General features: G+C 39.0%; 1 protein-coding gene across 1 annotated transcript in view; it reads right to left on the bottom strand.

Annotated features, from left to right (window-relative positions):
- Positions 1 to 25,356, bottom strand: part of DLG1 (discs large MAGUK scaffold protein 1) — a 331,865-nt gene that overhangs the window by 205,139 nt on the left and 101,370 nt on the right. Inside the window, exon 5 of the mRNA XM_006156759.3 lies at positions 1,072 to 1,236. Coding sequence (XP_006156821.1) covers positions 1,072 to 1,236 — 165 coding nt within the window. The remainder of the gene's footprint in view (positions 1 to 1,071; positions 1,237 to 25,356) is intronic.

The raw sequence follows: 25,356 nt of genomic DNA, 5'->3' as shown, positions 1-25,356 counted from the left end.
AATTTTCTTTTTTTGTAGTAGAATTTTCTAAGAAAGGGTAAATATCAAATTCAGAATTGCAGTCACTTCTAAGGAGAGAGATGACAGGATCAAGAAAAGTCACGTAGTGAACTTTAACAATAATGTGAATAGCCTTTTCTGTACCTACTAATATCTAAAATAAGTGTTTAAAAATACTTTATTGTATGAGATGTGAAATATAAATTCCTTTATAAGACTTTAGACCTTAAAGAGTATCAATGAGTAAAACTAATGTATAACATATATGCTTAAAAATGTTGTTTGGAACACTAATAAGTACCATGAAATTCCCTAAAACTATGAAATTAAAATCCAGTCAAAGAGGGGAAAATGTACATTAGAAAGTTTTCTCTGAGCATGAACTGTATCTTTAACAAAAGTAATATGGGCCACATATCATTTGTCTGAAATGTATGGGACTGGAAGAATTTCAGATTTCAGAGATTTTTGATTCTATAATATTTGAATATACATAATGAGATATCTTGAGAAAAGAGCTCAAGTCTAATTAAACACGTTATACATTATGTTCCATATATACTCTAGCCTGAAAATAATTTTATATACAATATATACTTCTTAAATTTTGCCAATGAGAGTGTGCACTTACTGGAGAGAGAGAGAGAGAGAGAGAGAGAGAGAGAGAGAGAGAGAAAGAAAGTAAGTAAGTGAGAAAGCACCTGCCTGGGGAAGGGTTAGGCCACAATCCCCTTTCCTCCTTGTTCCCCTCCCTTTGAGATTTTGGACACGCACGTACACGTGTCAGGCATATCTTCCAAGCCTCTGGGTCCAATACTCAAACCATGCAGTCAGGCACGTGGGATCCAGCTGCCTTCACCATCATGCCATGGGCTGGCTCTTTACAATATTTCCATATTGGAGCATTTTCACTGTGACCTGTCACATGAGGTCAGGTGAAGAATTTTCTACTTGTGTCATGCTGGCTTTCAAAAAGATTCCAATTTTAGAGCATTTCGGATTTCAAATTTTCAGATTAGAGATGTGCAATCTCTATGTAATCCATAGCAATAACATAAACGATGATCCTACCTTTATTGGTGAAATATGAGAATGAGAAACAAATCCATGAACATTCTCAATCTCTGACAGGTTCTTCTCTGAGACATGAACCAATTCTGGACCTATCACCTCATTAGTGATTTGTGGGGAAATGTGCTCTTGAGGAGGCGTATCTTCATCCTGATACCGGTATTTCTACAAAGTTAAAAAAGGCAAAAATAAACATAAGCTATTAAACATGAAGAAATCCTGAAAAGCAAAACACTCAAACTTTAACAATATGAAAACTGCGAAATAAGATTCCATTTAAGAAGTAATGCCTATAATTTAATAAAATGATTTTATTTGACTTTTACAAAAAATTCAAAGTTAGCTGAAAAAGATGCCTGAATACCACACAACTTGTCTACTTCTTACCAAATATAACTGGACCATGTATCCTACAACATACTGTTTAGGTGATGCTAACATGAAAAGCCAAAGTTAATCAGCCAAATTATTCTTTTTGATTCACAAAAAGAAAAAAATTGTTGGGACCAGTAGTTAGCGTAATGGCTATGTCACTGGACTCCCATGTAGTCAACCGTGGTTCACGTCCCGGACCTGGTGGCTTAAAACTCACACCGGGCGCGTGTGCGTGCGTGCTCAAGATCCTGAGAGGAGAATGGAGGAGAAGGGATTGCGGTGTGGCTATCCCCCCTGGGGGGTGGTGATTTCTCGCTTTCTGTCTCTCTGTCTCTCTCTGTCTGTCTGGCGAGCGCACGCGCACTATAGCAAAAACCTCTCAAAAAAAAAGAAAGAAAAAATTGTTTTAATTTATTTCTTTCCCACTACTCCCATATAAACCTACCAGTAAAGAAAAGGCACAATAGGAAAATGGGGGAGAAAAGGCACAATAAACAAGGGATTATTAGCTAGTATAAGCTGCTCTTAACAATTTTTTAAAATCAGCAAACATAAAGGGATATTCAAAAAAGGCGTACACATATAATAGTAAACTTATAGGCTGTAATAAAAAAGACTGACATAATATGTGTTGGTGAGAATGTGAAAAAATAAGAATTTCCATATATCACTGATGGTACTGTAAAATGATACATGTGTTCTGGAAAAGTTTCACAAAAGGTTATACAGTATTACCTTATGACCTAGCAATTGTACTCCTAGGTATATATGCAAAAACAAAACAACAAAACAAACAAACACAAACCAAAACCAAAACAAATCCTGAAAACATCCAACCATACAAAAACTTAAACAAAGTGCTATTCATATCAGCTCCAAAGTGGAAACAGCTCAAATGTACATTACTTCATGAAAGGATAAATGAAAAGTGAGATATACATACAATGGAGTAGCATCTAAACATAATAAAGAAGGACATAGTGATACATGTTACAACATGGGACCTTGAAAATATTGGGCCATTAAGTATTTTTGCATAGAAAAACATGTCATGCCTTTACCAACAACCCAATATTATGGTTGGTGAAAGAAGCCAAGTATGAATTGCACCGGATTACATAATTCCATTTATATGAAATGGTATGAATAGGCATAGATAGAACCATACCAAGAAAACAGAATACTATTTGCCAATGGCTGAGAAGAAGGAGAAATGGGTACAATTAGTAGCGGTTATGGAATTCCTTTCTGGGGTAACGAGAATGTTAGTGGTGGTAATTACATAGCTTTGTACCCAGAGCTGTCCACGTTAAAAGCATATGGGCCCAGGCTTGGTAGCACAGACGTTAGTGTACACGTTCACAGAGATGGCAGCCACACGACTAACCATGAGTTTCCAAGATGACATGAAACACAACGGGCACATGTGCACGCATACCTAACATCCTAACTAGCTGGAGGGCTGGGGAAAATTTCTGTGTCTATGTGTGCACATGTACATATGCTCTCATGAAATAAATATAATAACATTTTTAAAAAGAATAAATTTTATAGTATGTGAATATTTTAATGTAAAATTATTTCACTATAAATGCATGAATTACATACATTTGACTGGTCTAAATCCGTTGCACCTGGAAATACCCTTTTTGAAGCTCAAATTGTGGTATCTCTAGCCAGTGATCATCGGTTATTTTCCAAGTTTCCTTACACTTGTATCTTTAAGAAAACTGAATATAGCAACATACAGCTACCAAAGGTATATTCTATAATATAATAGTGAATTATTATACATATTTGAGAAAACATTTCCAAGCAGCTTGCAGGTTTACCATTATACTGCATAGCAATATCCGTCTGTATTTCTAACTATTTAAAGGTTGACCTCGACCTCAGTGTATATCTAGAATTTTTTTTAAGGCTTTGTCATAGATTGCATGAGCTCACTGGAGGGAGACAGAGAGATGGAGAGTGAGAAATCACCCCCCAGGGGGATGGCCATCCTGTAATTCGTCTCCATTCTCCTCATGGGATTATTTTTAGGCACACAAGCACACACCAGAGTGTTCTTCAAGACGCCAGGTCCAGGACTTGATCCAGGCATCTTAACTACCACCCACGTACTGGCCTACCCCCTGCCTCTTTTTGTTGTTGTTAACATTTTCTAAATGTTGTCTATCCTTGGTAGAAAATCTTCTGCTGTCCTGAATCTTGGTTAATAATACTAGTTATTTTAATTACTCACTAGTGTGACTTGGAAACCTTTTCATTTTAGAATGTGACTGTGTTACCACTTCACCACTGTTAGACAATGCCCAGTTATCTTTCTTTATGCACAATTAGTTTTTGATTATGAAAATGATGCTAACCCCTGAATTCATTATAAAAGTTAAAATGACAGAAATTAAGACCCAAAAATGTGTATCTTATTGGACAGCCTTCTTAATATCAAAAAGCTTAAGAAATATATTAGGTATATGGGAAAGTCATGATATATTTTTCTATGCAAAAATGCATCATGACTTTCCCGATGATCTATTATTATTATTATTAGTGTGTAGATATCTCCCTATCTACTCCTCAACCTATAAATACTTTTTCTTTCAGAAATAAAAAATATTTTATATACATTCCACAGTCTAACATACTTCATTTTAAGAAAAACAATAAGATGGGACCAGCAGTTGGCTTAATGGCTATGTCGCTGGACTCCCCTGTAGTCGACTGTGGTTTGAGTTCTGGACCCAGTGGCTTAAACTCATGCCGGGCGCATGTGCGTGCATGCCCAAGATCCCGGGAGGAGAATGGAGGAAAAGGCATTGTGGTGTGGTTGTACCCCCACCCGGGGGGTGATTTCTCACTTTCTGTCTCTTTGTGTCTCTCTGTCTTCCTGGTGAGCGCATGTGCCCTATAGCAAAAACCTCTCAAAAAATAAAAATAAATAAAACAATACGATATTAACATAAAAGCAGTGGTGAGACTTGGTATGAATTCTTAAAACAGATGAGGATTAATACGTGTTGAGTTAAAACAGATGAGGATTAATAAGTGCTGAGGAATGGAAAGACAAACCACCAACAACAGAAAAAACACCAATCTGAAACCCAATTTCCAAACTTCAACAAAAGTTGGGCCAGCAAGTGGTGTGGTGGTGGTTAAGGTGCTGGAATTCCCACATGGCCGACCACGGTTCCAGTCCCGGACCTGGCGGCTTCTCTCTCTCTTTCTCTCTCTGTCTTTCTCTGGCAAAACTCATGTGAAAATAATAATAATATAAATAAAGCTAAATAAAATTTTTAAAAAGTTAAGGTACTGGGTATACATTGTAGGCATTTGTATGTATGTGGACAAATAAAACTCAGGTGTTGATATAAATACTAGGTTGTCGGAAAAGTCAGGACGTGTTTTTTCTATGCAAAAATGTGTCATAACATTTTTGACAACACAGCCTTTTAAATGCTTATTAACATTCAAGAGGAAATGTCGATATAAGGCAGAAAAAAAACCCACACAAACCATTAGGAGAAAAAGTTGAAATGCAAACAAAACTAAAAACCCCCTGAAATTAGTATAAAGTAGCAAATAGACAGGAAGAGTTAAAACATATGCATTAAAACTGTAATAAATATAAGATGGGAGAAGTTAAAAACGAGCAATCACAATAAATGTAAATGTATTCTATCTGAATTTAGACTGTCAAGTGAGAGCTAATCCTTGCATTTCTGAAGAAAATGGAAAATGCTATGTATGGTTTGTATGAACAGATCAAAGAATAAAATGCATAAAATTTTAGACCCACTCCTGATAATGGAGTAGGGGTAGGAAACTCTTCGAAATACGTAAATGAAGACTGAAACTGACCACTTTAATCTAAATTTGTCTCAAGTGGGCTGGGAAGTCATCCAGTTAGTAATTACTTTTGCCAAAGCCTCCTGCTTTTTTTGCCCAGTGACTTAGAGATACCCCTCACACCCTGACTCTGGCACAGCACTAACTATAGCAAAGTCGCCTTCTCTGCATTAGTCTCACATATTCTTACATATTCTTTTCTGATTCTGAGTCTTTCTGAGACAAACACTTGTGCTTTTTTTTTTTTTTTTTTTGAGACAAACACTTGTGCTTTTTTTTTTTTTTTTTGAGAGGTTTTTGCTATAGGGCACGTGCGCTCGCTCGACAGACAGACAGAGAGAGAGAGACAGAAAGCGAGAAATCACCCCCCAGGGGGGATGGCCACACCGCAATCCCTTCTCCTCCATTCTCCTCTCGGGATCTTGGGCACGCACGCACATACGCCCGGCGTGAGTTTAAGCCACCATGTCCAAGACGCGAACCATGGTCGACTACGTGGGAGTCCAGTGACATAGCCATTACTCTAACTGCTGGTCCCAACACTTGTGCTTTTAAACAATTACCAACCTAAGAAAACCTTCTTAACCCATAAGCTCGCACTTCCAGATGTTTCATTTTTCTGGGTCAGGCCAATATGAAAATTTATGTGTTGATTTACAATTCTGCTTTTTATCTCCTCTCAGACCTACTGGGTTGTGCGAAAAGTCATGACATATTTTTTCTATGTTCTCTGCAAAAATGCATCATAACTTTTCTGACGACCCAATAAACAAAAAGAGTGCTATACCTAACCTCCTCATGCACTTTCCCAGGATTACCAGAGTTCATGTTCATGGGCTATGGTCACTTATAATTTTGCTATGAATAAGCCTTTTAAAATATTTTTACAGATTTTGGTTATATTTGTCAATAGAAATAAAAATACTTAAAAAAATATCCACCAATTAATCCTATTTAAAGATAAAATACAAAAGCATTCTTTTTTCTTTTTGGGGGGAGAGCTTTTTACTATAGGGCGTGTGCATTTGCCAGAAAGAGAGACAGAAATCACCTCCTGAGGGAGGGTGGCCACGCCATAATCCCTTCTCCTCCATTTTCCTCTCAGGATCCTGGGCGCGCGCGCACACACACACACACGTACCCGGCATGAATTTAAGCCACCAGGTATAGGACTTGAACCGCAGTCACCTACATGGGAGTCCATAATAGCCATTATGCCAACTGCTGGTTCCTAGAAGCATTCTTATGAAGTTAAAACAAGGCAGTATCAACTTACTAGACATTTTTTAAACCAATATGCTAAAGATTTTTAAGACAAGAAGTGTAACTGTTTAAAAATACAAATGGGGGACCAGCAGATGGTGTGTGTGTGTACAGGCCCAAAATCTTCAGAGGAAGAAAGTGGAGGAGAGGGGATCAAAGTGTGACAATTCTCTATGGGGGGATACTTCCTCCACTCCCTTTCTCTCCATTTCTCTCCGGGGAGTGCATGTACCCAGAAAAGAAAAATAAAATATTAGCACACAGAAATGGGAAGCACACTGAAATAATATAATTCAAGCAGAATACAAATGTCAGGATAGTTAAATATCAACAAATCTCTTCATATAATTGATCTGATTCAGAGACAAAAAAATTAATGATTACCAAATAATAAACAAATATGTATTATTAAAAAGAACCACTACCATCTGCTAAATTTGAGTGTGTGTACCCTCCAAATTCATATATTGGAATTTGGCTGTATTGGGACGGTGTTAAGAGGAAACTTAATCCAACTATGGACTTTCAGTAGGTTTATAAGGAGAGGAAATGAGGAAATGAGACCGGAGTGGGACACAGTGTGTGCTCCTGCCCTCTGTCATGCTGATGTAGCAAGAACCACAGTAGATATAACCTCCAAACTTGGACTCCCAAACCATGAACTGAATAAATCTCTATTTCCTCTTAAATGTCTATTGGCAACTGACAAGATTATCATCCCTTAGACTAAATTAGGTATAGATGGATAGTTTCCTACTATAAAGCAAACCAAAACCTGTACCACAATTTAAAGTGAAAAACACTCATTAAAATCAGGAGGAAAATTTTTCTATGGCTGCTATAACAAGGGATCACATTCTAATAGCTTAAAACAATACAAATTTATTATTTTACAGTGGTGTAGTTGAAAATATAGCCCAAAACACAGTTTATTGGGCTAAAATAAAATCTTCCATCTTGGAGGATAAATAGATGGCACAGTGGTTATGTCGCTGGACTCCCAGGTAGTCAGCTTCAGTTCGAGCCTGGACATGGTGGCTTAAACTCACGGCGTGTGTGTGTGTGTGTGTGTGTGTGTGTGTGTGTGTGTGTGATTCTCCCAAAATCTCCAGAGGAGAATGGAAGAGAAGGGACTGCAGCCTGGCCATCCCCCCTCGGGGTGATTTCTCACTTTCTACTACCTCTGTCTCTCTAGCAAGTGTACATACCCTAGAGCAAAGATCTCAAAAAGACCCAAACAAACAAACAAAAAACTTTCCATCTTGGAGGCTCTAGAGCAGCAGTCCCCAACCTCTAGCACTAGGGACTATTCTGTGGAAGAACAATTTTTCCACAGACCTTGAGTGGGGGCTATTTGGGGGTGATTCAAGCATTATTATACTTATTGTGTACTTTATTTCTATTACAATTTCATTGTAATATATAAAGAAATAGAATAATTATACAAGTCACCATAATGCAGAGTGGGAGGCCTGACCTTGCAACTAGTTGAAAGCAACCAGGAACTCCCATCTGGGGATGAAGGGAGACAGTGACATCTGCTATGTCTGGTCTACTGTAATCTCATTTTGGTAGAGTGCAGAAAACTCTGCTTCACAAAGATGGGACGCTGGAAATAGAAGCGGGCTGGGTTTCAGTGCTCTTGTGGCAATCACAGGATATTCTGCCCTGACTTTAATTTGGAACATATAGAGATTTGAAGTTGTCTCAAATGTATTTTAAGGTCACTGTCATTTGCAATCTCTAACAGTTGCTCCTCTTCTAGCACAAAGTCAATTCACCTGGCTTATTCACAAATGGGTCACAAATCCATTCCACTTTATGCCAATTTGAACACAGTTGTCATTTTCCCCATTGTCATTGTCCTCCAAAGTATAGACTGAATTCACTGAGTGGGTTGAACATATCATACAAGTAAGCAAGTTATGGAACCCATTATGTGTCATTGGAATGTACTGCCTGTAATGACTGTTCTTATAAAAGGAGTCTCTGGAGTGGCTCTCATAACTCAAAAACTCTGGCTAGTGATCTACCTTTAGAAAGCCATCTCACTTTTGTGGTAGAGAAGATGCATGTGCTGTGTCCAAATTCTCACAGAGCTGCATAAACAGATATGAGTTAAAAGGGCATGTACTTTAATATAGTTGATAATTTTAATCATGTCCTGCAGAATATTGAGCTCGGGTAACATTTTCCAGCTAGCCTGCATTTCTCTACGGATGACACAATGCGTAGAATCACATTCAAGGAGCAATTTTTTTTTTTTTTGAGATTTTTTTTTTTGCTATAGGGCGCTCCACTTGCTGGAGAAAGACAGAGAGACAGAAAGGAAGAAATGACTCCCCTTGGGGATGGTATGCCACAATACCCTCCTCCATTCTTTTCTCAGGATCTTGGCAACACATGCACATGTGCCCAGTAAGAGTTCCAAGCTGCCAATTCTGGGACTCGAACTGAGGTCAGCCATGTGGGGAGTCAAGCACCTTAACCACCCCACCACGTCCCCAAGAAGCAACTTTTATGAGCTGAGTAGTGAAACCAGAATATCATCCAGTCATGGCACCTGCTCTGTCCATGCATACATATATTGACACAAAACAATCAATTCCATTTTCCTGATAGTTAGTTATTTAAAAACTTGAATTCTGCTGTGGTGTTGGTTGACAACAAAAGTATGCATAACATAACCTCATCAACATTCCTAAAAAAATACATCACAAAAACAAGCACTGCTGCCTTGCTGTCAACATCTGTAGACTTGTCAACCTGGATTGTGTACATTGGTGACTCATTAATCCTCTGATCGAGAATGAAGGATTAAGGATCAGCTAAGGGAGGCAACAAGAAAAAAAGACCCTAACGCCCTCAAAAGGCTACCATCTGAATTCCACCTGTTCCATTCAGAATTTCGCCCAGGACCAAATATACCAGGATCTCGATTAGACACAAGGCAAAGAAGCTGGGTGAGATGTGGAACAACTCAAGTGACAAGAAGTAGCCTTATATAGCCAAGGCAAGGTACGAGAAGGACGTAGCTGACTATAAGCCTAAATTTTGATGGCACAAAGGATCTTGCTAAAGTTGCCCAGAAAATAGTAGTAGAGGAAGATGAAGATGATGATGAAGGGGGGAAAAAAAACCTGTTGATTTTTTAAAAAAAGAAAAAAAAAAGTTAAGAAAAATACCACTATTTTAACTATCACTAACATTGTTCAGAAGATATAAAAGATAAAAAGGAAATTAGATGAGAATGAAATTATATTTACAAATGATCTAATGGTAAACCCAGGAAATCTAAGAGAAATTCAGAAAACTGCCATAAACAATCAGAGATCTCAGTTAAAGTATTCAGACAGAAAATAAATGCACAGAAATCAGTAGGCTTCATTTAAACCAGGGATCTGTAAACTGTTGGACTACTGTCAGAAATGACCAGTTGCTACCAGTTTTTGTAAATGGAGCTGTACTGGAGCACAGACACACTCATTCATAATTTATGGATTTTTTTAAAAGAGGTTTTGGACTTAGGGCACTTGCAATTGCAGAAGAGAGAAAGAGGCCAGGAGAGGGAAAGTGAGAAATCACCAACTCCCCTCCCCCACTGCAATCCCTTTTTCTCCATTTTCTTCCCGGGATCTGGGGCATGCATGCACATGATCCTGGTGTGATTTTCAAGCCACGGGTCCGGGACTAGAGCCATGGTTGGCCATGTGGAAGTTCAGTGATCTAACGTCTATGCCATCTGCTGGCCCCAACTTATGGGTTCTTTAGAGCTGCTTTGTAGCTTTTTTTTTTTTTTTTTTAAGAGGTTTTTGTTGTAGGGCGCATGCGCTCCCCAGACAGACAGAGAGACAGCAAGCGAGAAATCACCCCCAAGGGCTGATGGTCATGCCACAATCCCTTCTCCTCCATTCTCCTCTCGGGATCTTGGGGGCATGCCCCCACATGCGTCCGGCATGAGTTTTAAGCCACCGGGTCCAGGACGCGCACCGCGGTCGACTACGTGGGAGTCCAGCAGCATAGCCATTACGCGAACTGCTGGTTCCCCTTTGTAGCTGTTTTCAGTCTGCTTTTGAAATATAGCAGTAAACTTGAGAAACGGATGGTCCACAACAGAAAAGTCTGCTGAATCCTGTTTTAATAATAAGTAATAACAATCAATTAGATGATATAATAAAATAAAAAGCCATACTTGCAATAAAAACAAAAACACTGAATACCCAGATTAAAAAAATTGGGATATCCAAACACCCAACTTTACCAAATGGAAAGCAAACAGATGACATTCTTGGTAGAAACAATCAAGTAAAAGATTTATCATCTCGCTCCCAAAATTTATCTATGTATTTATATTTAACATAATGCCAACAAAAAGGCCAACCAAAATTTATTCATTTATTGCTATGTTTAGGTATTAGAAGAGGTAACTAAATTTCATTTAAGAACTCAGAAAGAATCAAAGTAGAAAGTCTACAAACAAGGAGCTGTGAGTGTGAACTATCTTTAACAAATTTCAACCCTACTATAAAACCTTGCTGACTAATACATGCTGTTAGTGATACATGAACAGAAAAATCAGTTACACAAAGAAAACTGAGACCTAATAAAAATTAAATACTATTTGATAAAGGCTATATATTTCCAACCACTATATTGGATAAAGAGAGATTACTCAATAAATGCCAAGGGAAAAATAGGTAGCTATAACATAAAATATCCAAGTGAGTTTAAAGAGTTTTTTAAATGAAACTATAACATGACAAAATTCTTTGAGACAAATTTTTTTATCTACAGAGTTTAAAGACCAATACAACTGTAACATAAAACCATGAGCTATTTTTTAAAGTAACTAATAAATCTGACCAGAAGTCAAAAAACTTTAAAAAACCAGGAAAAATCACTTATAATTTTAATCCAAAGAGCTAATTTAACATACACACATAAAGAGCTAATTTTTTTTTTTGGGGGGAGGAGGGAGTATTTTTTTGCTATAGGGCGCATGCGCTCGCCAGAAAGAGAGAGACAGAAAGCGAGAAATCACCCCCCAGGGGGAATGGCCACACCACAATCCCTTCTCCTCTATTCTCCTCTAGGGATCTTGGGAACGCGCACACACAAGCCCGGTGGGAGTTTAAACCACTGGGTCTGGGACTCAAACTGCGGTCAATTACATGGGAGTCCAGTGACACAGCCATTGCACCAACTGCTGGTCCCATAAAGAGCTAATTTAACAGTATAAATTAGATAGAAGACCTCCAGGCCTCCAGCCTTTTCTCTTAAGCATGGCACACACTTTAGAGAAAAGAAATAAAATATTCCTTACACATGTACAACGATGCTTTCCTTACTCCCAAGAAAGCACATGTGAATTAAAACTACACTGAGATACTACTCCTCATATTATTAGACTGCCAAACATCCAAGTTTGGTGACACACTATACTGACGAGGGCATGGAGAGAATAGGCATTCACGCAAACATATTTTTGAAGGGTATATATATTGATATTACTGGGTCATCGAAAAAGTCATGATGTATTTTTCTATGCAAAAATGTGTCATGACTTCCGATGACCCAATGGTTCTATGAAAGGCAATTTTACAGCATTTGTTCAAATTACAAATACATACATCCTCTGACCCATTAATTCTGTTTTTAAGAATTTCTCCTATTAAAAAATATTTCCTATGTCTACAATGAATATATATGTAGGTAGTAACTAATTACAGCATCATTTGGGTCCAGCTGGTTATGGTGCTACAATGATAAATACAATACTTGGCGAGGCTGGTCCACGTAACAAGGTCCTGGGTTCAAGTCCAAAGACCTCCTTGAATATGCTTGGCACACACAAGCCTACGATTCAGGGCTGGCTGAGGTTCAGAGTAGATTGCAGCATAAAGACCCTACTGGGATGCAGTCTCTCTGTCTCTCTTGCTCACAGAAGAAATAGATAAAACTTTTTAAAATATAGCACTGTTTATTAAAAAAAAAAACTTTCATCATTTAACTTATTAACAATGGATTTGTCAAAAAAATTCTTTTATTGAAATTAGAGTACCATAAGCAATAAAAAGATGAGAAAGGTTTCCATGTTTAGAAATAGGAAGTGCTGGGCCAGCCAGATGGTCTGTTCATAAAGGAGGCTGGATCCCACATGACTGAATGCATGGAAAATACAATGGATGTGTGTGTGTGTGCCTAAAATCCCAAGAGGAGAATGGAGGAGAAGGGACTGCTGCATGGCCATCCCCCCGGGGAGTGATTTCTCACTTTTCTCTCCAGTGAGCATACATGTCCTACAGCAAATTTAAAAAAAAAGAAAAAAGAAAAGCTTACATTTGAAATATAAGTTTAAATGAGTGACCTAAGGATCCACCTCAAGAAGCTACAAGATGACTAAGTAAATCTAAAGAGAAGAGGAAAAATAAAGGCAGAAATCAGTGAAATAAGTAACAAAGAATAATATTAACAAAGTCAAATAGATGCTCACTTGCCTTACCTGAATTTATTATTCTGGAGAGCCTAACCATAACCAGAAGGCAAATAAAAAAGAAGTAAAACCATCTCTATTTGCAAATGACATTGTTTACCCTGGAAATCCCAAAGTGTTTACAAGACTACTGAAACAACAACTGACTTTAGTACAGTTATGGAACAAAATGTCAGTCAATCTAAAATTATATTTTTATGCCAAAAATTATTCCTTGAAAGCTAAAAGTGTTTTTAAATTACACTAACAAAAAATTTCAAAAAAAGATAAATAGTAATAAATTTAACAAAAAAGGCTTAAGGTGCTTTTTCAACTTAAAAAGAGGAGCTAGGGGACCGGCAGTTATTGTAATGCTTATGTCGCTGGACTCCCATGTAGTCGACCACAGTTCGAGTCCCGGACCCGGTGGCTTAAACACGCTGCGTGCGTATGCGTGTGTGCCCAAGATCCCAAAGGAGAATGGAGAAGAAGGAATTGCAGTGTGGCCAACTCCCCTAGGGGGTGAGTTCTTGCATTCTGCCTGTCTCTGTCTTTCTGGTCAGTGCACATGCCCTATAGCAAAAATCTTTCTCAAAAAAAAAAAAAAAAAAGAGGGGTTAGCAGGTGGCATGGCGGTTAAGGTACTGGACTCCAATGTGGTCCAACCCTGGTCTGAGTCCTGGACCTGGCGGCTTGAAAATCACACCAGGCGTACATGCGTACCCCAAATCCCAAGAGGATAGAGGAGAAGGGATTATGGCATGGCCATTCCTCTGGGGGTGATTTCTCACATTCCCCCTCTTTCTTTCTGGTGAGTACACATACCCAATGAAAAAACCTTAAAAAGGGTGTGTGTGGGTGGAGCAGTTGGCATAATGGCTATGTCGCTGGACTCCCATGTGGTCAACCACGGTTCAAGTCCTGGATCCGGTGACTTAAACTCACACCAGGCATGTGTGTGTGCGTGCCCCCAAGATCCCGAGAAAAGAGCAGAGAAGGGATTGTAGCGTGGCCATCCCCTCTGGGGAGTGATTTCTCCCTTTCTGTCTCTCTCTGTCTCCCCAGTGAGCACACACGCCCAATAGCAAAAACCTCTCTCTAAAATAAAAAGAGGAACCAGAGCTATTTGAGTCCATGAGCAAGCAGTCCATGCTATGAGGAAGCATGTGCTATTTTTAAAACTATGTTCTTCCTGGGACTAGCAGGCGGTACAGTGGTTAAGGCACTGGATTCCCACATGGCTGACCACAGGGGATTGCGGCATGGCCATCCCCCCTGGGGGGTGATTTCTCGCTTTCTGTCTCTCTGTCTCTCTCTGTCTGGCGAGCACATGCGCCCTATAGCAAACCCCCCCCCCCAAAAAAAAGAACATCATAAATTTGTGGATTAGAGGACTCAACAATATTCGGATGTTCATTTTCTTCAAATGATCTAAAGATTAAATACAACCCCAATAATTTCAGCACACTTTTTATAGGAACTAATAAAGTGATTCTAAAATGCTGAAATGACCTAGACCAGCTGAACAAAAAAAAATTTTTTTAAGAGAGGCTTCTGCTATAGGGCATGTGCACTCTTTAGAGGGACAGAAACTGAAAAATAACCCCCTGGGGGCATGACCACACCACAATCCCTTCTCCTCGATTCTCTGAGGATTTGGGGCATGTATGCACATGCACCCAGTGTGAGTTTTAAGTTACGTTGACAAGTCCGAGAATTGAACTGGGGTGGACTACATGGGAGTCTAGCGACATAACCATTACGCCATCTGCTGGTTCCAGCTGAACCAAATTTTTTAAAGAACAAAGCTGAAAGAAGGGAATACAGCGTGCCCACCCCTTCCCATAGGACTGTGCCTTCCCATTTTCTCTCTCCCCCTTTCCTGACGAGTGCACACCCCCTGTATTAAAACAAAACAACCTTAAACTATAAAACCTTTAGAATAATAATGTAAGGAAAAGGTTTTATGAACCTAGAGTAGGAAAAAAACTTATCACACAGAACACAAAAAGCTCAACAACTGAAGTTTTAATGAAGTGTGCTTTATTAAAGCTTTCATTCTTCGTAAGTTATCACTAAGAAAAGCAAAGGGCAAGCTACGGGATGTAATAAACTATTTGCAGTAAGTGTATCTCACTAGGGATTCATATGTGAACATGCAAATCTTTTTTTTTCTAATTCACTAGTAACATAAGCAATACAATTTTGTTGTATATTAAATAAGGAACAAACTTGCTGTGTTAGTCTGATAGGGCTATTATGTTAAAGGACCACTTACCAGGTTGCTTAAACAGAAATACATTGTCTCAACTTTACAGCTAGAAGGCTAGATCGAGGTATCTTAGAGTTCTGAAGGCTCTGAGGGAGAATCTGTTTGGTGCCTCTCTTGGCTTGGTGGCAATCTTTGCAGTCCCTGACTGATGGATGTGCCACCCCCACCTCTGCCTTCATCTTCCCATGGCATTCTGGCTTATGCATCTCTGTTTGTTCAAATTTTCCCTTTTTATAAACACAGCAGTTTACACTGAATTAGTGTTAACCCCAGTTACATCATCTTAACTTGATCACCTCTGTCAAGACTTTCTCCAAATAAGATCACATTGGGAAATACTGAGTGTTAGGATTCTGTACCATTGTGGGGGGAGAAGTGGAATTCAACCCATAATACTTTATAAAGGAAGACGGACTATTGTCAAAAACGAAAAAAATGCTCAATATCACAAGTTACAGGAAATGCAAAATAGTGCCACAATGACACTACTTCATATTCACTAAAATGGTGAATGGTATTATTTAACCATAATATATATATGTGTGTGTGTGTGTGTGTGTGGTATGTGTGTGTGTGTACACATATATATACTTTTTTGGGGGTAAAGACAAGTATTGGAGGATGTGGGGCAACAGAGACTCTCATATGCTTCTAAGATATGTAAGATATAGTAACCATTAGATAATTGTCAAAGAGAAATAAAACTACGTCCACACAAAAACTTGCACATGAAGACTTATGCCACCTTTATTCACAATAGCGAAAAGCTGTTAACAACTCTAATGCCCAACAGACATGAATAAATGAAATGTAACACATATACAGACTGGAATACACATACAACTATAATAAAAAGAGAAAAAGCACCAATAAAAGCAGCCACCACTGAGCCGGCCTGTGGTGTGGTGGTCAAGGTGACTGGACAACACATGGTCGACAGAGTGGTTTGAGTCCTGGATCCAGTGGCTTAGAAAACGTGCCAGGTGCCTGTGCACGTGTGCCCAAATCCCCAAGAGGAGAGAACAAAGGAGAAGTGACTGTGGCATGGCCATCCCCCAAAGGGTACTTTCTCATTTTCTTGCTTTTTCTCTCTCTCCTCTCCCTCTCTCTGGTGAAAGCACATGCCCTACTGCAAATTAAACAAAACCAAACCACCACCTTAATGAGTCTCAAACACATCATTAGTTTTTGTCTTTTTTTTTTTTTTTTTTTTTGGAGAGGTTTTTGCTATAGGGCGTGTGCGCTCGCCAGACAGACAGAGAGAGACATAGAGACAGAAAGCGAGAAATCTCCCCCCAGGGGGGATGGTCATGCTGCAATCCCTTCTCCTCCATTCTCTTCTCGGGATCTTGGGCACGCACGTACATGCGCCCGGCGTGAGTTTTAAGCCACCGGGTCCGGGACGCGAACCGCGGTCAACTACGTGGGAGTCCAGTGACATAGTCATTACGCTAACTGCTGGCTCCCCCAAACACATCATTAGTTTTTGAAAGTCAGACATAAATATATCTTGTATGATTCCATTTATAGAATTTTTTAAAAATGTATGATAATTTATAGTGTTAACAGCAGATTAGTGGTATCTGGCAGAAACTGAAGAGCTAAATATTTTGAAATCAAATACAAAGGAGCACAAAGAATTTTCTAGGATTAAACAGAATATTCTGAATATTCTGTACCTTCACTGAGTAGTAGCTTCACAAGGGTTTGCAGCTGTCAAAGCTAATCAAATTGCACATTTCGGGGTTTACTGAATATAATTTATACCTCACTAAAAATGATTAAGTGAAATAGTAAATATCTGTGAATCTTTTTAAAAAAGACCCCATTCCCTCAGAGACAAATGAGAACTTGAATTTAATTTAAAGGGTTCATGGGGGTCAACATATGATGTGGTGGTTAAGGTGCTAGATTCCCATATGGAGAACCACGGTTCGAGTCCTGGATCCAGCAGCTTAAAAATCACAACAAAAAAATAGATAAATGAACAAATAAATGTTTTAAAATAAACAAATAAAGGGCTCAATCTCTAGGAGGAAAACTTTAAAATGTTACTAAAGGGAATAAAAGAACACTGAATAAATCATCTTTCTTGGATAAAGCCCTAATATTTTAATAGTTTGTGTTTTCCAAGAAGATGATACCTAAAAATGTTTTTTCACAATCTAAACATAAGTGCAACTTTTATTTGACTGGGTAAGAGTGCTTGACAGGGTATTAACAATCATCACCTGAAAAAAGAGCACCAACGCAATTCTGAATTAAGTTTATGAGAGGCAACTAGTTCTAGCGAGTATAGAGAAGCATTAAAAGGCCTCAATAATTAAAAGCTTGGTAGTAGCTCAAAGAAAAACAAAACACAGAATCCAACAACAGAACAAAATAAATTATGAACTTAATAATATTTTAAATCAGTTGGGGAATAACTGATTATTTTTTAAATGTCTGGTAAACAAGTCAGAATGCCTATGGCATAAAAAGAATTTTTTTAGCATGTTAGATGACAGACTTAAATACAAAAGCTTAAACAAGTACTTTCTTAAACAAAAATCTGTTCAAACATTAAGAAAGGTCAAGTCCAAGTAAGAATAATATCCAGGAAAAAAAGACTAAAAATTAAATATGTAAAGTTTATAACTTCAGTATCACCATGTAAAAAATAAATTTATGACCACTTTGGGGGTGAGGAGGAGACCCCAATTATATTATAAAAGGGGCAGTATTTTAACATATTAATATAATAAAGTCTTACAAATCAGTTTTAAAAAAAATGACAGACATGAACAGTTCATTTTAAAAATAATACCATCAGCCAATAAATAATGAAAAGATGTTCACTTTCTTACTCATAAAGTAATGCACACCAAGGGGCCAGCAGGCGGCATGGTGATTAAGGCAATGGACTTCCACATGGATGACGGTGGTTCAAGCCCAGGACTCGGCAGCTTGAAAATTATGTCAGGCACGTGTGTGTGCCTGCCCAAAATCCCAAGAGGAGAACAGAGAAGGGACTGTGGTGTAGCCATCGCCTCTGCCCACCCCTATCCCCCACCTGTGGCACAGGAGATTTCTCGTTCACCCTTTCTCTGTCATTCTCTGGTGAGTACACACGCTAAGGCAAAAACTTAATTTAAAAAAGAAACAAAGAAAAGAAAAGAAAAGAAAAAAAAGAGAAGAGAAGAGAAGAGAAGGAAAGAAAAGAAAAGCATATTAAAACAATGATGTATTTGGACCAGCAGGTAGCATGGTGATTAAGATAGTGTACTCCCTCCCACATGGCTGACACAGTTCAAGCCCAAGACCTGGTGGCTTGCTTTCTTACTTTCCCCTCTCTCCATGAGCACATGTGCCATACACCAAATTTAAAGATAATAATAATGACAATAAATAGAATTAAATCAATAATTTTTTTAAAAGAGGTTTTTGCCTTAGGGTGCATGCACTCACCAGAGAAAGATGAGAGACAAAGAGAGTGACTGGGAAAGTGAGAAATCACACACATACCCCCTCAGGAAGGATGATCACACTGCAATCCCTTCTCCATTCTCCTCTTGGGCACACATGCATAAGTGCCCAATGTGAGTTTCAAACCACTGGGTTTAGGACTTGAACCCTGGTTGGCCATATGGGAGTCCAGCAACATAACATCATGCCATTTGCTGGTCCCTAAATCAGTCATTCCTTTTTTTTTAAATGACGCATTACTTTTATCTGACATAATTATGTATATTAGATCAACAAAAAGCTGAAATGCTTGATTCCTTAGTCCACTTTCTGCTGCTGTAACAGAGGACCACAGGCAGGATAATTCTTTGTAAAGAGACAAAAAAATACAGTGATACACCATATAACAACATTTGGGTCAATGGCAGATTGCACATACAATAGCGGCCCCCCACCCCATGGTCACAATAGACTATAGCACATAGCCTAGTGATTAGTAGGCTATACATATCTAAGTTTGCATAAGCACAATATATCATGTTCATCCAAGAGCAAAATTACCTAACAACACATTTCTCAAACATCCCTGTCATTAAGAGACATATGACTAAGCTTGGCTTATGGTTCTGGAGACTGGGAAGTCCAAGGTCTGAGGGCTACATCTGGCAAGGGCCTTTTTGCTGCCAAATACTATAGTGGAAAGGCAAGTGAGCACACCAGAGAAAGCAGGAAAGGTAGACTCCTTTTTATAACAGCCTGCCCTAACAAAAACAACATTAATCCATTCATGAGGGCTCCCTCATGACCCAATTGCCTATTTGGTCCCACCTCCCAACACTGTTAGACTGAGGATTAAGTTTCCAATACATACATCTGAGGACCCAAACAACTGCACCTAATAAGAATTAGTTTCATGAAGGTGTGGAAAACAAGAACTTCAATGTAAGTGAAAACAGAAATGAGGATAACTTTGTCAGTGAGATAACACTATGAAAATGTAAAACACACATAACCTTTAACCCAAGGCATTTCCTTTTTGTGATAGTAACAAAGTTGTTTATTCAGATGATATTACCATTTCTTTTTTTAAAGAATTATTTATTTAACTTTATTTTATTTTAATTTGACCAGATAGGGACAGAGTGAGAGAGAGAGAGAGAGAGATGGAAAGTGAGAAAGCAAGCCACTAGGTTCGAGACTCGAAGCACAGTCGGCCATGTGGGAGTCCAGTGCGCTTAACCACCATGCCACCTGCTGACCCCAATATTACCATTTTTACAGAAAATACAAAATAATTTATAAATAAGCAATTAGAGAACTGGTATTATCATAAGGCTTTAGTAATTAAGATAATGTGTATGGGCACTGGGGAGACAAATGAATGAGTGACAAAAGCAAGCTCAGAAACACTCATACATGGGAATTCATGGCAGTATGAGTCATACTGGAAGAAAGGAAACAATCTGTCAATGAATGAGATTGGGACAATTCAACTGAGTATCCATTAGAAAAAATTAAAAGTGACTCGTGTATCATACCAAAACAAAAAATAACTTCAGGCAGATTAAAAACTTCCATGTGAAAGTTAAATCCATAAAACTTTTAGAAAACAATACAGGAGAATATACATATTTTTTTTTGGAGAGATTTTCACTGTAGGGCGCGTGTGCTCGCCAGACAGAGAGAGACATAGAGACAGAAAGCGAGAAATCACCCTCCAGAGGGGATGGTCACGCCGCAATCCCTTCTCCTCCATTCTCCTCTCGGGATCTTGGGCACGCACGCACATGCGCCCGGCATGAGTTTTAAGCCACTGGGTCCGGGACAAGAACCGCGGTCGACTACGTGGGAGTCCAGCGACATAGCCATTACGCTAACTGCTGGTTCCCAGGAGAATATTTTTTTGACTTCAAGCTATGGAAGATACTCAAAGCAAACATGGACTATGTAAACCTAAACAGAAAAGACAGGTAATATGACATTAAAATTATTACATGGAGGCCAGCAGGTGGCATGGTGGTTAAAGCACTGAATCCCACATGACTGACTCTGCGGTTTGAGTCACAGACTCAGTCCCTTGAAAAACATTTCAGATGCACGCATACCCAAAATCCCAAGAGGAGAATAGGGGAGAAAAGACTGTGACAGAGCCATCCCCCAAGGGGGGAGAGGTGATCTCTCTGTCTCCCCTGGCAAGCAAGCACATGCACTCCATACCAAAAGAAAGAAAAAAAAATTAAGTAAAAAAAAAGAAAAAATTACTACATGATACTAAGGGCTGGACTAAAAACTCTTAAGCCATAAAATGAAAGAGTGAATGTCTAATTACAACCAAGAAGACATTAGTTATCTAGAGTATGTGCATGTATGTGTATGTGTGTGTTTAAAATATCTTCTACAAATCAGTAAGGGAAAGAAAATCAAACCAAAAGAAGAGGGTGCAAATGAAATAGACAATCATGTCATTCACTACCCAGTGGTTCAAAAATACTGAAAAAACAAAATTGTTTATTGTTTAGGAATCACATTTTTAAAAGCCAAGAATACTAAACACAAAATTCAGAATTATGATTACAAAATATGAAAGGAATGGAAAGAGATACAGGGAAAGCCAACAGGGGACTTCCAAGGAAGCAAGTGGGGTGCTTTTAATTTTTTCATGTTATGTAGAAATTTTTTACTTAAATAATTAAAAATTGCTCTTTATTAAATCTTTAGTAGAACATCAGGCTCCAAATGAACCTAAGTCTAGTTTGTGTGAGTTAATTTGTGTGTGTGCATGCACATGCATGAAACTGGTTTTATTTTTAAAGCAGTTTTTGCCATAGGGCGTGTGTGCTCACCAGAGAGAGACAGACAGTGAGAAGAAAAGTGAGAAATCATGCTACAATTCCTTCTCCTCCTAGGATCTTGAGTATACACGCACACGTGCTCAGTCTCGGTTTCAAGCCACCAGGTCCAGGACTTGAACCATGGTCAGCCATGTGGGAGTCCAATGGCATAACAGCAACACCATCTGCTGGCCCCTAAAACATGTTTTTTAAAAGCAATTTCAACTTCTTATAACAACTGCTTTTCCATGTTTGTTATTTTCTTAAGGTCTTCCATGTAATGAAGAGAAAATTTACTAATAAAATTCATCTGATCTTGAAATAAGTCACCACTGTTCTATCATACTTCATACACCAACTTGGTAGTTTTTTTGTTCTGTTTTTTAACTTTCACTGAATACAGTTGAGAATTCAGAATTTTTAACTTTCTGCCTGTATGACAGGGCCCCAAGATTACTCTCCCAGGTTCACTGATTTGCTAGTAGGGCTTAGAAGACTGAGTTATATTCACAGGTATGATTTACTGCGGCTAAAGGATACAAAACAAAACAAAAAATCAACAAAGAGAAAAGGCACACGGGGTGAAGTTGAGCCAACTATGAGCAAGCTTCCAGAGTCCGCTTCCAATGGAGTCACACAGGGTTCCCTTAATTCTCCCAGTTGTGACAACACATGTAGAACACTGCCATCCAGAAAAAAATGTTAGAGATTCAAAGTCTAGAGTTTTCATTACAGGCTGGTCATATAGGCAGCCTCTACCTGGCATGTCCCAAAATTCCAGACTCACAGAAGGCAGTGTATGGCATAAACCATATTACTTGCATGAATGGCTTCGGCATAGTGAATCACTTTTATCAGTTAATGGTGGGAATCTTGCTGAAATTTAAGTTCCCAGACACCAATTCTGAAGCAACCTTATATGCAGGCCCTTTAGAGATAGTAGTTAAGGGTAAATCCTTCTGCACACCACCCAGGACAACAAAGATAAGAAAACTGACCACGAAAGACATTTGACAACTACTAGCTAATCAAAAGATGAATGAAGAGCCAGACATAAGGTGTGGCAGTAAAACAAGACCCTTTTCAAAGCTAACTGGGGAAGATTTTGGATTTGCAACTGGAGATCTCAATGAGTATGCCAACCATGTCCATGCTCATGATCAGGGATGGCAGAAGCTGGGGATAAATTACTATGTCAAGACCCTGTTGGGGCCTGATGGGAGACCAGTAGATGGCATAATGGTTATGTTGCTGGATTCTCACATTACTGACCATAGTTCAAGTCCCGGACCCAAAGGCTTGAAACTCACACCAGGTGCGGGTGTGGGTGCATGTGCGTGTGCGTGGGTGCCCAAAATCACGAGAGGAGATTGGAGGAAAAGAAACTGCAGCATGGCCATTCCCCTGGGGTGGGGGGTGATTTCTCGCTTTCTCTCTCTCTGACTTTCTCTATCTCTGGAGAGTACATGGACCTGATGGCAAAAAAATCTCTCTCCTTTAAAAAAAAAAAAAAAAAAACCTGTGGGGAGTGCTGTATGTCTCTACTACTCTGTCTCTCTTGCTCATGAAATAAACGTTTTTTTTTTTAAAAGATGAATGAAAATAGAGTAACACTACAGATTAATGATGGTAAATTTGACTACATCAGATATCAGATTAATGATGTCAGTGAAATCAGAGACTGCAAGTCTTCAGATGACAATATTCTAAATAAATTTTCTCAAATTCAAGAATAGATGAGTGAACAGCTAAGGACAAAGGAGAAATGTAGAATTTTCATAAACTCAGTCATTTAACAAGAACTTTATTAGCAATCTTTTGTGACAAGAACTTGGACCATCCCAGTATCCTAAGAGTATGTTTGACAGTACCCTTATTTTTTTATAGTTACGTACCACAATTTGCTTTGTGTAGTTTTCAAGCTGACAAGTATTGAAAGTAGATGTGTATGGAAAGGTGAACAGAAAGAAACAGGTAATGTAAAAATGGGGGGAAAAATCACTAGACTGACTATTCAAAATGGTACTGATAAATCAAAAATAAAAGTACTTTGCGATTCGGGATTAAAGACAATTAATGCTCCTTTCTGCTTCAAAATTAGGAGACATTAAAGCTTGTGAAAGTATTGTGCTTTGGGGTCTGGCAGGTGGTGTGGTGGTTGGGGTGCTGGACTCCCACATGGCCAAGCATGGTTTGAATCCTGGACCAGGTAACTTGCTTTCTCGCCCCCCCACCCCGACCCTCACTCGATCACTCTGTTCCTTTCTGGTCAAATGAAAAGGAAGGAAGGAAGGAAGGAAGGAAGGCAGGCAGGCAGGCAGGCAGGCAGGCAGTCAAATAAAATCATTCTTTAAAAAAAAAAAAAAGTATTGTGCTTTGATGTCAGGTGAAGACCTGATCCTATTCATTACAATATCTGGAAACCATATATATTGGGTAGTCGGAAAAGTCATGACGTATTTTTTCTGTGTTTTTCTATGCAAAAATGCAGTATGACTTTCCTGACAACCCAATAACAAATGAATACATACTACATGTTCATGTATAACAACTGACAAGTGGTTGGTTATTCAAAGGATACTGCACATTTTGGGTATAAATATTGGGTCGTTGGGAAAATCATGATATATTTATTCTGTTTTTATATGCAAAAATGTGTCATGACTTTCCGACAATCTAATATCTTCATAACCAAATGTGTTATATACATACAAAGAAATACTATTCAGCAATGAAAGGAATTAACTATTGAAACACATAACAACATGGATGAATCTTGAAATAATCTGAAAGAAGTCCCATTAAAAAATACATTTAAGGGAACCAGCAGTTAGCGTAATGGCTATGTCGCTGGACTCCCACATAGTCGACCACGGTTCGTATCCCGGACCCGGTGGCTTAAAACTCATGCCGGGCGCGTGTGCGTGCGTGCCCAAGATCCCGAGAGGAGAATGGAGGAGAAGGGATTGCGGTGTGACCATCCCCCCTGGGGGGGGTGATTTCTCGCTTTCTGTCTCTATGTCTGTCTCTGTCTGTCTGGCGAGCGCACGCGCCCTACAGTGAAAATCTCTCAAAATAAATAAATAAATAAATAAATAAATAAATAAATACATTTAAGGAACCAGCAGGTAGTGCAGCAGTTATACTGCTGGACTCCCACACAGCCAACTGTGATTCAAGTCCTGGAGCCCAGTGGCTTAAAACTCACACCGGGTACATTTGCATGTGTGCCCAAGATCCTAAGAGAAGAAAAGAGGAGAAGGAATTGTGTTATAGCCTCCCCTCTGGGGGGTGATTTCTCACTTTCTGTCTCTCTGGCGAGTACATGTGCCCTATAACAAAAATCTCTCTAAAGTTCCACTTAAAAAACAAAACTTTCAGGGCCAGGAGGTGCCACAGTGGTTACAACACTGAATTCCCACATGGCTGATCACGGTTCAAGTTGTAGACCCAGCATCATAAAACTCATGCCCAAAATTCCAAGAGGAGAATGGAGAAGGGATTATATTATGGCCATCCACCCTGAAGGGGTGATTTTCACTTTCCCTCTCTCTGTCTGTCTCTCTCCAGCAAGTGCATGCACCCAATGGCATCTTAAAAAAAAATAAATAAATAAATAAAAAATCTGGTACCAGCAGTTAGTGTAATGGCTATGTTACTGGACTCCTATGTAGTCGACCGTGGTTTGAGTCCTGGACCAGGCAGCTTAAACACACTGGGTGCATGTGCGTGCGTGCCCAAGATCCCGAGAGGAGAGTAGAGGAGAAGGGATTGCGGTG

Source organism: Tupaia chinensis, unplaced genomic scaffold, assembly GCF_000334495.1.
Source record: "Tupaia chinensis unplaced genomic scaffold, TupChi_1.0 Scaffold000515_1, whole genome shotgun sequence".
In the NCBI taxonomy this organism is placed as follows: Eukaryota; Metazoa; Chordata; class Mammalia; order Scandentia; family Tupaiidae; genus Tupaia; species Tupaia belangeri.
The sequence above is the reverse complement of the archived record's forward strand: the minus strand, read 5'-3'. Positions and strand labels throughout refer to the sequence as shown.